The 14315-nt window shown below is 66.1% G+C and overlaps 1 protein-coding gene across 4 annotated transcripts; it reads right to left on the reverse strand.

Annotated features, from left to right (window-relative positions):
* Positions 1–121: 121 nt before the first annotated feature.
* Positions 122–14015, reverse strand: UBTF (upstream binding transcription factor). Of its 4 annotated transcripts, none has more exons than XM_056126612.1 (21): positions 13515–14015; positions 10337–10461; positions 8884–9059; positions 8272–8355; positions 8027–8182; positions 6040–6104; positions 5776–5896; positions 5307–5417; positions 4819–4952; positions 4587–4728; positions 4448–4489; positions 4212–4325; positions 3975–4130; positions 3474–3629; positions 3256–3366; positions 2619–2707; positions 2341–2530; positions 1323–1370; positions 1164–1235; positions 919–1062; positions 122–825 (listed from the first exon to the last, which is right to left on the reverse strand). In XM_056126612.1, the coding sequence occupies exons 2-21, from the start codon at positions 10392–10394 to the stop codon at positions 700–702; spliced, it is 2295 nt and encodes a 764-aa protein (XP_055982587.1). In that variant the 5' UTR covers positions 10395–10461; positions 13515–14015; the 3' UTR covers positions 122–699. The 4 variants fall into 4 exon arrangements, with proteins under 4 accessions (XP_055982587.1, XP_055982586.1, XP_055982585.1 ...); XM_056126611.1 differs by lacking the exon at positions 13515–14015 and adding an exon at positions 13030–13263; XM_056126610.1 differs by lacking the exon at positions 13515–14015 and adding an exon at positions 11625–11766.
* Between the last annotated feature and the right edge of the window lie 300 nt (positions 14016–14315).

Consider the following 14315-nt stretch of genomic DNA (forward strand, 5'->3'; position numbering starts at 1 on the left):
ACACACACGCACGCACGCGCGCGCACACTGCCATATGCATTGAGACTAGTTAAAAAAAGTCCCCAATCTACCCCCTACACCCTCCCTCTCCCAGAAATGACAACAGAGACGGCAGCCGAGATCGGTAGGAAACGTCTCGTTGACAGCTCAGAGCTTAAAAAAAAAATATATACATACACATATATAAAAAACTCCTGCCCCTTCCCCAGTGGGTCCAGGCAGCTCCTCCCTGCAGGGCGCAGGGGAGAGGGCTGTGGGGGGCGCCCGCCTCCGCTCCCTGTGGGCTCCCTGCCTCCAGTTCCAATGTCAGGGTCCAGGCCGTACACCCCTTGGGAGAGGAAGGGGCACGCCCCAAGCTTCCACCCTCCCTTGGGCTGGGCTGCAGGTGTGGAGGGCCTCACGCAATGCTTGGGGCCCCCAGCCCACTCCCAGGCCGCTGTCCATGCGGGGAGGGTGGGCCAGGCTGTGGCGGTGGGTCAGTCTGATGGCCGCTCACGGGGCCACCCAGGGCCAAGTGTCTGAGGCTGCGGAGTCCAGGCCTGGGTGCCGCCGGCCCCTGCCCCCACCGGATTTTGTTTTTTAAAAAAAGAAAGAAAGAAAAGTGGGAGGTGGGGGAAGGGGCTATGGGGCAGGGGACAGAACATGGGGGAGAAACCAAGGAAGTGAGGCGGGGAGGGGAGCCCCGCATGGGGCCGAGCCTCAGTTGGAGTCTGAGTCCGACGAGTCCCCCGAGGAGGAAGAGCTGGAGCTGCTGCCCTCAGACTCGTTGTCCTCGTCCTCGTCGTCATCCTCATCGTCGTCCTCATCGTCGTCATCCTCCTCATTCTGGGGGGGCAGGAGCACACGGCCTGTCACCTGGGGCCCGGCCCTGCAGGGCCCAGACCCCCAGCCCGCGTCCCCTGGTTCCGCCCGCCCCACCTCGTCCCCGTCCTCGCTCTCGTCTTCGCTGCTGGACTCGGACGAGTCCCCTCCATCCTCGGACGAGTCTCCGTTCTCATCATCGTCCTCCTCTTCGTCCTCGTCCTCGTCCTCATCATCCTCCTCATCTTCATCCTCAGATTCCTGGAGGGGCGAGGTGTGTTGGGGGGGAAGGGGGTCTCTGCCATGCCCCAGCCCCTCCGATCCCCCCTCTGGGCCCCGCCTCTTGGGGAGGGACGCCTCACCGACTTGGACTGCATGGCAGTCCGGCTGGACTTGGGGTTCGGGCCTCGCAGCTTGGTCATGCTCTTACGTTTCTGGAGAGGATGGGGACAACGGGAGCGGCCATGAGGTCCAGAGCACCCCCCAACCCCCACTCCATGGCCTTGGGCCCCCACACTCACATTGGAGATGTACTCTTTATATGCTGCCCGGTCCTGTGGAGAGAGACTCTGGGGAGGCAGAAGAGGGGGTGCGGGTTAGCATGCCCCCCGACCTGTGCCCGCTGACCGAACATAGTGTCTCAGACACGTCATCTCCCATCCTTCCTCCTTCCCATCACCCTGTACCATGGGTTTCAGTTTTTGTTTTGGGGCCACACCCGGCAGCACTCAGGACCCACCCCTATGTTTTTGTGGGGCAACAGGGATTGAACCTGGGTCGGCTGCATGCAAGGCAAGTGCCTTACCCACTGTACTGTCGCGCAGGTCTCTGTACCCTGGTTTTTATAGAGAACCTAGAAGCCTAGACCTGCTACTTCTGCTTCTGACCCCGACTTCTGGAGCCCCCCCTCCTCCCAAAGAGAGCAGTTCTTGCACTACAACTGCTGGTCCCTTCAGATGAAGCCCGGGTCTTCCTGGAGTCAGAAGGGCAGCCCAGGGTTGTTTTTCGGGGGGAGCACACTTGGCAGTGCTCTGGGGTTACTGCTGGCTCTGTGCTCAGTGCTCACTCCTGGTGGGCTCGGGGAACCAAATGGAACAGTGGGGATTAAACGCAGGTCAGCTGAGTTGAAGGGCAAGCAGCCTACCCGCTGTCACTCCAGCCCCCAAGCTCAACGTCTGCACACCTAACCCTATTTCCTTGGGTTCTCAGCCAAACTGTCTGGTGGCCAGGAGAAGTGACTCCATTTTGATAAGGGAGCGGTCACAGGACCTGACTGCTCAACCAAGAGGCAGGAGGGAAGGGGTGAGGTGGGAGCCCCACAGCTGTAGGCCAAGCCAGAATCTGGGAGAGGTTCCCCAGTCCCAGCGGGACGGGGAGAGAGTCACTCTGATTCAAGAGTTTTTGATTTCCTAGCTCTGGAGCTGATCTCTCTGAATCTCGGCCTCCCACTCTCTGGCATAACAATCACCAACCTGTGGTGCGGCTGGGGCGCAGACCAGCAGGCTGCCCGCCGTTTCCCTCCCGCGGCCGCGGCCTCACCTTCACCCAGAGGTCCAGGTGCACTTTGTACTGCTTCTGTTGCTCCTCGGCCAGCTTTTTGTAGTGTTCCTTCTGGCTCTGGGAGATCCGCTGCCAGCGGCTGCCGATCTCCACCATGCGCTCCTTTAGCGGCAGGTGGTTCAGCTCCCCGTTGGAAAGCAGCTCCTGGGAGAACTTCTGGTAACCGTTCCTAGGGGGCAGAGGCGGTACAGGGCGGTCAGGACGCCCGCCGAGGAGCCTTCTGGCCCCAAGGGTGGCTGCGGCCCCCAGGTCCTCACATGGGGGGCTTCTTCGGCTCTCCCTGGAACTTCATCTTCTTGGACGAGTTTGCAGCAGCTGGGGGTGCCCGCATCTCACTCAGCTCTCTCTGCAGGAGATCCAGAAAGTTCACACCTCATCTCGGAGCCCTGCAACATCCCTTCCTGTCTCCTGCCCCTGCCACTCCTGCGGTTGGGTTTGGTGATGGGGCCACACCTGGCGACGCTCAGGGGTGACTCCTGGCTCTGTGCTCAGGAATTTCCCCTGGCGGTGGTTGATGGTGGGCAACACAGGAAATGCCAGGGACTGAACCCAGGCTGGCTGTTGTAAGAGGCAACCGTACTACCCACTCTACTGTCATCCCTCTGGCCCCAGAGTGCGTAGCGCTGAATGTGGCCGAACTGCCGTTTGTCGGACACTGCTCTGGAGGAGCGTCCCCTCCGTAACTCTGGGCTGAGCATCATCACCCCGGTTTGACCGACACGTAAGAGGTCTGGAGAAGGTGGCGAGAGACTCGCTCACGGTCACACAACCAGGCCTGGACTGTCCCGCTCCAGGTCCCATCCAGGGAGGACACCAACCCCCCCAAACTCGAGTCCCCCCCTGAGCGGAAGGCAGTGCCCCAGCCCCCCCAGCCCCTCGTCTCCCCCTCCCCACCTCGTATCGCTTTTGGTCTTCGGCTGCCTTCTTGATCCACATCAGCTTCTCCTTCTTCTCCATGTTGTTCCAGGTCAGCTCCATGGCTTTCAAGGCCTTCACCCTGTCGTTCTGGGGACAGTGGTGGGGGGACGACCGCTGTGAGAGGGGGGTCCCTGGGGGCTGGAGGCAGCCCGTGTGGGCAGGTAAGGAACCACTCCCTCCCCACACCCTGCCACCTTGAAGCGGGCCAGGTAGTCGCCGATGACGCTCTGCTGCCAGATCTCTTCGGCTCTCTTGGGCGACTCTGGCAGCTTGGCCCGGTCCTCACGCTCCCCGCCGGGCTTCCTCTCCGACTGGGCCTTCAGCGCCGCCTCCCGGGCCTTGTACTTGGCCTGTGGGAGGGACGGCCCAGGGTGTAAGTCCCGCAGCCACCCCCAGGGGGCGCGCGCTCCCCGCCCAGCAGTCAGGCGCGCTCTCTCCCTGCCAGGAGGGCAAGCGTGGGCTGGTGCAGATGTCTCCAGCCTGGCTCAGCCCCGCAGCAGCGCCGCTCCCCGGGGAGCCAGCAGCCCTCCGCTGACAGCTTCCCGCCTTCCGGCCTGCCGGGTTCCCAGCCCTGCTGTCTGAGCCCAGGCACGCGTGTGGCTCACATGGGGCCGGGGGGAGGCAAGGCGGCTTGCCCCTGGCAGACGCCGGCCCAGGCTGGGGCCCGGCAGCCCCTCTGGTGTGGCCAGCCTGACCTTCTTCTTCTCGGACAGGTCATTCCACATGCGGGCCAGCAGGCGGGTGAGCTCGCTCTCCGACAGCTCCGGCCGCTCTTCCTGCAGCTGCCGCCGCTTCTCTTCGGAGAAGATGAACATGGCTGAGACGGGCCTCTTGGGCTTCTCGGAGCCACCCTGCGGTGGGGGGGGGAGGGTCAGGTGCCAGCGGGGGTGGGGGTGTCCCCGCCCTCCCGCTGGGCAGTGCCCCGGGCCTACCTTGCCCCCTTCTTGGGCTGGCTTCTTGGAGGCCGGGCTGGTGGCTGGCTTCTTGTTGATGCTCAGCATCTTCTCCTCCCCCAGGACCCGCTGCTGCTCCTCCTCAGGCAGGCTCTGCTCGAGGTAGAAGAGGGAGCATGGGGGCCTACAGCCCGCTCCCCGCGTCCCCACAGGGCCTGGTCCCTGTCCTCTCTGCCAGCCTACCCCCCCCCCCCGACCCTTCCCCTTCATCTTACCTCTAAGAAGCGGAGCAGTTCCACTTCGTAATCTTTCTTTTTCTGGGAAAGGAAGGGGGGCGAGGTGGGTCTGAGGCCTTCTCACTGGCTGGGGCCTGGCTGTCCCCTGGCCCCCAGCCCCCCACCCCCCGCCACTCACCTGGTCGCACTTCTTGTGGTAGGCGTCCTTCTCCTTCTGCGACAGCAGTTTCCACTGCTGGCTGCACAGCACCATGCGCTCCGTGCTGGGCACGTCCTTCATGTTGGCCATCAGCTCTGCGCAGTACAGCGAGTAGCTGTTCCTGTCGGGCCGGAGGTTCCCAGGAGTGACCAGGGCAGCCTAGGGCAGTGGCTGGGCCCTGCCCCGTCCCACCCCCGGCGAAGATGCTCACGGCGGTGGTTTGGTGGGTCGCCCGTCAAACTTGTCCTTGAGCTGGCGCTCGGCCTTGGTGAGGGTGGACTTGGTGATGCCCTCCTCGCTGATGTTCAGCTCGGGGTGTTTCTGGATATAGTCGCGCATGATTTCCTGCAGAGCCAGGGCAGGGGGGCGGAGGGCAATGGGGGGGCGCGGGGTTAGCTGGGGGGCAGGGGAGGGGGGAGAGCCGCTGGGGAGGGGGGGCAGGGAGCGAAGCTGGGGGGTGGCCGCATGTCCGCCGTTTCAAACGTGGTGCCCTGCCCTGCCCTAGCCTGAGATCTCATGGGGGGGTGGTGGGGGGTGTGGGGCGGGGGAAGGGGCGGGGGTCAGAGGCGAGGGGCCCAGAAGGCCCCTCCCTCGGTGGGGGAGGGGAGTGACTGCCTCCCGCAGAGAGCGGAGGCCACAGAGTCCGAGGGCAGAGGCTCGTGAAGAGCCGGCCGGGGCGGAGCGCAGCGGAAACCTAACCTCGTACTCCTTCCGCTGCTCCAGGGCCTTATGAATCCATTTCAGCCTCTTTTTGTCCGAGAGCTGAGACCACTGCTTGCCCAGGGAGTCCTTCACCTCCTTCGTAGTGGCCTGCAAACCAAAAGCCGTCAGACACACACAGGCAGCCAGGGCTCAGGGAGGGGAGAGGGGAGGGGGGCACTGAGGCCCCCCGCCCCCTCAGGCCACAGGAGGTCACACGCGTGTCCCCCACAGGCCAGGAGGAGAAGGCAGAGAGGCGGGGGTGTCCCGCCAGGTGCGAGGGGTCAGGCTCTCACGCACACGCACACGCACACACGCCAGCTGGCCCAGGCCCTGTCCATGCAGCCCCCCCTGGGGAGGGGCCTCCTCTCCTGCTCCCCTGCACCGAGCCCCGTGCCCAGCCGGCCTGACGCGGCTCCCCCGTGGCCTCCGCCGAGCGCCCGCCACCCCGCCCCTGGCGGACACTCACATCTGGCCGCACTTTGAGGTACACCTTCTTCTCGTGGGTGTACCACAGCTGCTGGGGGGTTTTGGGCTTCTCGGGGATGTCCGACTTCTTGGCATTCTGGATTAGGTCGGGGTGGTCCTCCCTAGCCAGGCCATGGGGAGCAATTATCAGCAGAGGGCGGGGGAGCCCCCACTGCTGGTGGTCTGGCCCGCCTGTGGGACCCACGAGGCTCTGGTCCTGCCGTGCCTGGGCTGGACAGCCTTCCTCTACGAGCCGCTGCCTTACCTGAATCGGGCCAGGTTCCGCTCGAACTCCTGTTTCTCTCTCTGGAAGTCCTGAATATATTTCATCTGGGGGGAGATGATGGGATCATCCATGACCCAAGGCCTGGAGGGGCTGCCCAGCACTCCCCGGGCTCCTGTGCCTCCCTTGAGGGGCCATGAAGAGGCACCAACAGGCAGGGCCCCGTGGCCTTCTGGGGGCGGGGAGGGATACTCAGTCGTGTCCAGACTGTTGGCTTCCAACCAAACAGGGGAGCCTTGGGTGTCCCGGAACATGGTGGAGACCCCATTCCCTCCTGATGGGGTGCTAGGACGACTTGGCGTCACTGCGGGTAGTACCCTGGGACCTCTGCTCACCCCTACCCTGCCCCATTCTAGAGCTGTTGGCTCTGCTGTTCCCCATTCAGAACTAAATCTGTCCTGTGGAGGGGGTGGAGGCTGCCGGGTACGGAGGACACAGCTGGAACCCCCTACAAATCCCATCCCGAGCTGGGATTCTTCCAGCTACCCCTATCTGGGTGCCCCGTAGACATCACAATCCTTCCCATCAGATGCTACTTACCCCACTTCCTAAACATATCCCGGGCCTTCTTCCTGGGATGCTGCCAGTCAGGCCCCCTCCCCCAGCACCCCACAACCTCCCGCCCAGCTCTTCACCCTTACTCTCAGTCGGGCCCTGTTCTCCCCACCACCTTCATCCCTGCCCCGTGGACTCCCCACTCTTTTCCCACCTCCCGTCCCGGCTCCCACTCTGATCATCTCCCTCTCCCCGTCATTGGCAGGAAGCGCGGACACTCTGTTGTCCCCGGCGAGCCACAGAGATGCCCACGCGGAGCCCATCCTGCAAGGCGGTGCCCCACGGCTGGGCTCAGCCGCCTGGAAGACTAAGCTGAGCGGTGACTCACACTCGGATCCAGTGGGAGCCCAGGGAAAGGGTGGGAGAGCCATGCCCCCTGCCGAGTACCCCGACTCCTCCCTTCCGGTCCTCCACCTTCTGCCTCTCACTGCCAGCACCCGGGGAAAGTGTTGGACCTTGGGTCCCGTCACCTGCCACCTCCCCACCATCGGGGCCAGAAGAGCCCAGCAATCCAAGCCCCAGCTCCACCTGGGCATTGGCGCACAATGGCTTTCGTCTGCCAGGCTAACACCCAACTTTTTTGGGGTATGGAACTGACAGTATTGAGCTGCAACCAGGGCGCACAAACCAGAAGGTGACTCATGAGTGAGTGTGGTGGCCAGTGAACTACCCTGCCCCACTGGGGGCGTTCCTTCCTCTGCATTCCCCCCTCACCAACATGTCTGTCTGGCTCCCCCATTGCTGATACCCCCTTTTGGTGTTCACCTCCCCCCCATCCCATCCCATCCGTGTCCCATCTGCTGGTCCCTCCAGCACTTTACTGACGTCTCTCAAGGAACTGTGTGACCTCTGTGCTCAGCTGTGTCCCCTCTAGCTCCATGTCCCACGGTCTGGGACAGTACAAGGGCCAACGCGCAAGCACAGGGCAGAAAACCCAGGTGAAAGGTGGGTGCGTCAGCAGTGTGAGCACTTGACACCGAGCCTGGGGCACTGGGCCCAGGTCCTGCTCTTGCATCGTTCTCTGGGAGGAACGGTCCTGTGCATTAGCTCTTGGCCCACAGAATCCGGCAACCGCTCGGCCCGGGGTGATCTTTGGGAGATTAGGGCAAATCTCCCACAGGACTTTCGGGAAATGCCGGAGGCCAAGGAGTTCCCACATGGAACTAACAGTGAGAACACATGCGAACCACATGCGGAGCCGGCTAGGTGGGGAAACTGGACTGTAGAATGAAAGGTGTGTCCGAGTGCCTGCTGCAGAATGAGTGACATTTGTGACCTGGACCTCAGTGTGGGGGCGTTGCGGGGAAGGGACCAGGCATAGCTGTCTGCGACCCTGCTGAGCTCCGCTGACCTGCCCTGTCCCTGAATCTAGGCACCCCCCATTGTTTTGTCCCCAACTTTGCCCTCCCCCCACCTTCTTCTTCTCCGGAAGCTCCTTGTATTTCTTGGATAGAATCTTGGTCAGGTCCAGGTTGCTCATCTCAGGGTGCAGTTTGGCGTACTTGGCCCGCTTCTCCATGAAGAAGCGGAAATAAGGGGTTAGGGGCTTCTTTGGGAAGTCCGGGTGTTTCTGGGTGGGGGAGGAAGAACAGGAGGTCAGACACAGACAGCGTTCATTTCGCAGACCCTCCGCTCCCCCACCTCCCCCTAGAAACTCACCTTGAGTTTTTTGCCCTTGTAAGGGTTTTTGACGTGTTCCTGAGCGTCAAGGATCAATTCTGTCAATGTACGGAACTTCCTCACCTGCAACAAAGGGGAGAGAAGAGGGCCTCAGTAGAGGGGACACTTCACACAGTACCCCCCTTTTCTGACAGATCTCCTCTACGTTACACTAGGCTGAATTTATCCAAGGAGGGCAGAGGCCAACGGCTATGAGTTGGGCAGCCCGAGACCCAGGCAGACACCCAGGCACCAGCCCCTGCCTGCTCCAGAGGCCCAGGTGGGCCGGGCCCACCGAAGGACAGCAACAAGGTGACCACCTGACCTCGATGTGGTTGTCCATGCCAGCACCTCATTCAATCCCCAGAACAGCTCAGGCGAAGGAAGCTCCAAGACGGTAAGTATTCAAGGCCACACAGCTAGAAAGTGGCAGGACTGAGAACTCTAGGCCGGGGCTGGCAACCGTGCCACCCCCCCGAGATGCACCAGTGAGCGCCTCGCCTGGGCTCTTTCCTTCTGGTTTACGGACTTCTGTTTCAGGGGACCCCCCGTAGAAGGCTGAGGCAGGGGTGGAGGCCAGTGTCTAGTGACTCTGGGGTGGGGCTCCGTTACCTCGTTGGAGATCTCCACCCATTTCAGTTTGCACATGTCTCCGGAAAAGTCTTTAAATGCTACTTTTTCCCAGTCCATGTGTGATTCGGTTGTCTTGAATTTGGAGCTGTCGTTTGATGGGAGGTTGTTCTTCATGCACTCCAATAAAGTCAGCATGTCTTCCTGGGACCAGCGGTCTGGTGCAGGGGAAAAAAGGCCATGAGGCCGGGTGCCTGCTCGCCCCCACGCTGCTCCCAGTCCTAACAGCTCTACCCTTTCTCCCGGGAAGCCTCTGTCACCTCCACCTGGAGGCAGACCGATCAGGGCCTGGCCCAAAGGCACACGTGGCAGCAGGGATTAGAGCTGGGGCCCCAGTCCTGCAGGGCTGAGCCTAGAAAGCCAGACAGGAACTGAGACTAGCTGGTTTCAAACCCACTGTCTCTGCTACACGCCAGCAGCCACGAGTCACTACTGCAGATAAGGGGGAGAAAAGGAAGCCCTGTGACCTGGGGGGTCCCGTGGCAGTGCTCCTAGATGCTCGGGAGAGAAACAGGGAGGCCGCTCATTTAAAAGTGCCACTGGGGCCCTGGCTGAGCCCTTGGTGACCGTCCAGATGTTGTGGGCCTAAGGCCTGGAGGCAGGAATGGGGAACGGGGTTTCGAAGACTCAAGAAAGACCCAACAAGGGGCCTGGAGTAGGGCTCAGTGAGAGCAAGGGCTTTCCATGGAGGGAGCCCGGGTTCCCTAGAACCCCCGTGCCCCCCAGAACCCCATGAAGATGAAAGCAGAATCTGGGGCCAGTTGAAGTGCATGGAAATGGAAGAACCAGGGCGCAGCTGTAAGGGGGAGCTGAGGCAGCAGCTCTCCAAGTGCCCCTCAGCAAGAAACCCCCCAATTCTGAGTTGTCCTTTAGTCCAATTCCTCACAGACTCAAAGCGGAGAGTGGATAGAAAGTAGCTTCCTGCAGCCACAGAGAAGTGGGACTACGGGGTGCACGGCCTGGAGGGCAGGTAGTGGGGGCTCCTGGTGGGGGTGAGGCTGGGGTTCCCCTGCCCAGTGGCACAGGTACTGCAGGTGCTCAGCCGCCCCCGTCCGGGCAGCTGGACTCCCGAGACCCCAGAAGGCCTTTTCTCTTCCTGCACACAACCCCTCCCTGCCAGCCTTTCCAACCTCTCTAACCCAGGTGCTCCACCAAGGGGAGGGGGGCAGCACCCCCACTCCAGCAGGGGGGAAGGCTCCCCCCACTGCCCAGGAGGGCGAAGCGTACAATTAACAGGCGCTATGGGCCAAATCACTTGGGCTGAGCCAAACCCCCCAGTGTGCAGACTGCTTGACTCATAAATGCTCGGCCCACCTCCCCCCTTTCCACACCGGCTGGAGCAAGCCTGGAGACAGGGCGTGGGGCCCGCCAGGCGGGCCGGGGTGGGGGAGAGGGGGAACTGAGCCGAAGAGCACTGGGGCTGGGGGGCTCCTACCTTGGCCTTTGGGGGCGGCCATTTCCAGGTCTGTGGGGCAGTCGGCTTCTCCGTTCATTCTTCAGCCGTCCAGCCACCTCCTCGGTCGAGCTGGCCGGGCACCCCGGGGTCTGAGCCACCTCACCCTTTGGAGGAAGAGACACCCGCCCCAGCTCAAGCGCGCTGCGAGGTGAGGGGCTTTCTTCCTCCCCACTCCGGGACGCGAGGCGGGGGCCGAGCTCCCACCGCAGCGCCCCCGCCCTGGCCCGCGGGAGGCTGCCGGGGCCGGCGGGGGTGGGCGCGCACGCCCCCCCCCACCCCGCCCCTCCCGCAGCCTCGCACCCCGGCCCGGCGGCGGCTGCGGCGTGCGCCCTCCCCTGCCCACGCGAGAGACTGCGCCCGGCTCCCGCGTGCAGCGAGCGCCCGCCCTCGGCCCTCCTCCCCCCACCCGGCCCGAGAGGGAAAGAGTCTCCTCCTCCGTGCGCCCGCCCCGGGGAGGCCCCAGGCGGGAGGGCGGGGGAGGAGGAAGGGCGGGTAAAGGGCGCGCGCGGCCGCGGCCGCGAGCACGCGCCGCAGTCTCCTCCTCCCGCCTCCCCCCCGGCCGGTTCCCCCCGCCTCCGCCCGCAGCCCGGCGGGGACCCGGACGCAGCGCAGCCGCCGCCAGCCCCGGAGCGCAGCGGCCGCACCGCCCCCGGGGACCGGATCCGGATTCCCGCCGCCCCCCTCCTGGGCTCCCGCCGCCTTCCCCGGCCGGCTGGGGCGAGCAGCCGGAGAGAAGCGGCCCGGCCTGCCCCCGCCCCCGAGCCACCTACCCAGCCGGGCCGGAGGCGCCGGCGCCGGCGCCGCCACCACCCCGACGCGCACGGAGGAGCCCGGCGCAGAGGCGCGACCGCGGCGGGAACCGCCGCCTCCTCCCCCCGGGCCTGCGGCCCAGCCCCCGCCGGCGCCCCCGCCCCGGCCTCCGGGGAGCCGAGCCAAGCCGAGGGCGGGAGGACGGCGGCCGGGAGGCGGGGGCGCCTCTCCCGGCCCCGCCGCCCCCTCCGGCGGCCGGGAGAAACGCGGGCTCGTCCGCCCGCCGCCGGGGCCCGGCGCGGCCTCGCTTCCTGCCTTCCCCTCCCCCGGCCCTCGGCGGCCCTTCCAGTGCCCCGGCCTCCCGTCGGCCCGGTCCCGGGGACCCCCGCGGCTCGCCCCGGCTGCCCTCCGAGCGGCCGCCGCACCCGCGGTCCGGTCGCGTCCGCCGCCGCCGCTGCCGCCGCCGCCGCGCCGCCCGGCCCTGACCCCGGCGCGCGTCCGCCGCCGCCTCGGTTACCCGGCGCAGCGCGGCCTCCGGGCTCCCCGCTCCGGCGCCTCGCTCTCCGGCTCTGAGCGGCGGCGCCCTCCCCCGCTCGGCCGGGCACAGCCGCAGCTCCCTCCCGCGGCGGCAGCGGCTCCTCCTCCGGGCGCGGCGGCGGCGGCGGCGGCGCTGGGGCGGCGGCTGCTGCTGCTGCTGCTGCTGCTGCTGCTGTGGCGGCGGCGGCGGCGGCGGCTGTGGCTGCTGCCTGCTGCTCCTCGCGGCGAAAAGCACAAAGCACAGCGCCCTCCGCCTGCAGGCAGCCCGCCCGCCGCCCGCCCGCCGGCCCCGGCCTCAGCTCGCACACCCCCCGCCGCCGCCGCAGCCTCCGCCGCCGGAGCGGGGAGGAGGAGGGAGAAGGGAGGAGGAGGAGCGGGAGGGGGGGCGGGAGAAGCGGGGCAGCGAGCGCGTCCTTCCCCGTAGAGCGCACACCGACCCCCGGGGAGTGAGCGCCAGCCCGCCCGCCTCGCCGGCTCCGCTCCCTCCCACAGCCTGCCCGGGCGGCTCCGCGGGGGGCAGCTGGGAGGAGGGGCGGGAGCTGGGGGGACCCGGGCGGCCGAGGCGGAGGGAAGGAAGGAGGGGAGGGGGGGTGGTGGTGGTGGTAGTGGTGGTGGTGGTGGCGGCGGCGGCGGCTGCGGCGGCGGCGGCTGCCGCCGGGGAGGGGGGGGGCCGGGGCAGGGAGACACGCAGCCGCCCGGATGGCGGCGGGGCTCGGAGCCGAGGCGGGCGGGCGGGCGGGCGGGTGCCGAGAGCGACCTCGCCAGACCCGCGGGGGAACTAGCATGCTTAGCCGGCGCGGGAGGGAGGGCGCGAGGCGCGGCCGCGGGGAGGGTGCCCGCAGGGCCCCTGGGCGGCCGGGGGAGGCCCGGGGGTGCCCGCACCCCTGCCTCGGAGCTCTCCCCAAGTTTTCCCGGCCGAGGTTGGGGCCCCCACGCCAGCCCTCGCCCCGCTCGCTCGTCTCCCGCTTCCCGGAGCGGGCAGTCGGCGCCCACCCAGCCCCGGAGCGTGGCCACCGGCTTGGGGCGCACGCACGCGGATCGCGGCGCCAAGCTCGGGCGCTTACCCCGCGATCGCCTCGCCGCCGCACGGCACACGACACGAAACTTAGAAAAAAAAAAAGAAAAACACCCCCGAAAAGCTTATGAAATGCCGTCCCTGCAAATTGAACGGGGGGGATTACAGAAAACCCCCTTCGCTCTCCAAGACTCGGGGAATGGGGAGAGGGCGGCGGGCCGGGGCGGAGGAGCCGCTCGGGGAGCCGGATCGGTCGAGCCAGGCATGGCTCCCCAGGCCTGCCGGACGCATGGAGCTCGGCGCCGCCGCCGCCGCGGCCAAGCGCAGCAACCCCTCTCCCCCGAAATCCCCGGCGCCGGGGTCCACTTACCGAGCGTGCGAATGGGGGCGCGGGGGCTAGGGGCGCGGCGGGCCGAAGAGCCGAACCGCAGCTCCGCCGCAGCCGACTCCGGGCCAGCGAGTCGCCAGACAAAGCCCGAGATGGCGAAGCGGAGCGACGGCTAATGGCGAGCCCCACGCGCCGCGCTCCGCCCGCCCCGCTCCGCCCGCCCGCCCGCCCGCCTCGGCGCAGCGCAGCGCCGCTCCGAGCGCTCGCCCGTCAGAGCCGCCTCGGCGCCGCCGCCTCCCGGGCCACCCCGGCCTCGCCTGGCCCCTCCGCCTCCTCGGGCGGCTCAGCCTCACCCCTTCCCTCCCACCGCGCTGGAGGCTGCGTGAAAATTGGAAAAAGGGAAAGAAAGGGAAAACGCTTTTTTTTCCTTTCTTTTCTATTTTTTCTTTTTCTTTTTTTTTTTTTTCTCTTGGGCTGGGCGGACGTGTCGAGACTTTCGGGTCCGTCTGCCCCCAGCTCGCACTCACCTGCGGAGCCGCCGGGAGGGCTGGGGGTGGGGGCGCGGGGCTGGAGCCGGCGAGCGCGGGTTGAAAGCTAGCCAAGCTCTGCGGCGCCCGACCCGGGCGCAGACGCCGCCGCCGCCAGTCCCCGCAGAGAACTCGTCCTCCTACCCCCGCCTCCATCGCTCTGCGTTTCTCTTCCAATCAGCCGGTGGCTCGGCGGCTCCTCCATTCCTCGGCCAAGCCCGCTGCCCAGAGCGGGCTCCGCTCCTCCATCTGCTCGCCCGGCTCGTCGCTCCCCTGCCGGGGCCGGCGAGGCGCCGCGGGGCCGGAGGGGGATTTGCGAGGAAACCTGCCCGCTTCCCGCTCCCCTGGCTCCCTCCCCGCCGCCTCCTGCCTCTCTCCTGCGTCTTTTCAACTCTCTCCCCTGTCGCCAGTGGTGTGTGTCTGTGTGCGCGGGTTTTTTTTTTTTTTTTATTGCTCTTTGCTTTTGCAACCCAGAAGCTAAGGAAGGGGCGGTGGTGGTGGCGGGGAGGGGGCTGTTTAAAATAAATAATCATAAAGACAAGAAAGAAGTTCTTAGATTTGCAACACACTGGAAAACCCGGAGAGCAGCCCGCGTCGTCGGAGCTCCGTGCCTGCGACAGCCTTCCGGGGTTGGGGCGATGCTCTGCTTCCCAGCGTCCCTCACCTCCAGCGGCGTTAGGATCCGAGGCGTCCGAGCCCCCAAGTTCTCCCTCTGGGTCGTAGCGAGGGGGTCAGGGTGGGCGCGGGGGCGGGGTGCATTTCCCCGGGAAGCAGCCGCCTGCCCTCCCGTCCCCAGCTTCA

The sequence above is a fragment of the Sorex fumeus genome, unplaced genomic scaffold (assembly GCF_029834395.1).
Source record: "Sorex fumeus unplaced genomic scaffold, SorFum_2.1 ptg000063l, whole genome shotgun sequence".
NCBI lineage: Eukaryota > Metazoa > Chordata > Mammalia > Eulipotyphla > Soricidae > Sorex > Sorex fumeus.

What these genes read in the sequence shown, in the direction of transcription:
- UBTF (XM_056126612.1), bottom strand. Translation starts at nt 10,394, where the DNA reads ATGAACGGAGAAGCCGACTGCCCCACAGACCTGGAAATGGCCGCCCCC. An exon ending in ACAAGGGCAAAAAACTCAAG is followed by an intron (nt 8,183 to 8,271) that starts GTGAGTTTCTAG and finishes TCCCCCACCCAG; the next exon opens with AAACACCCGGACTTCCCAAA. An exon ending in AGCTTCCGGAGAAGAAGAAG is followed by an intron (nt 6,105 to 8,026) that starts GTGGGGGGAGGG and finishes ATCTCCCCCCAG; the next exon opens with ATGAAATATATTCAGGACTT.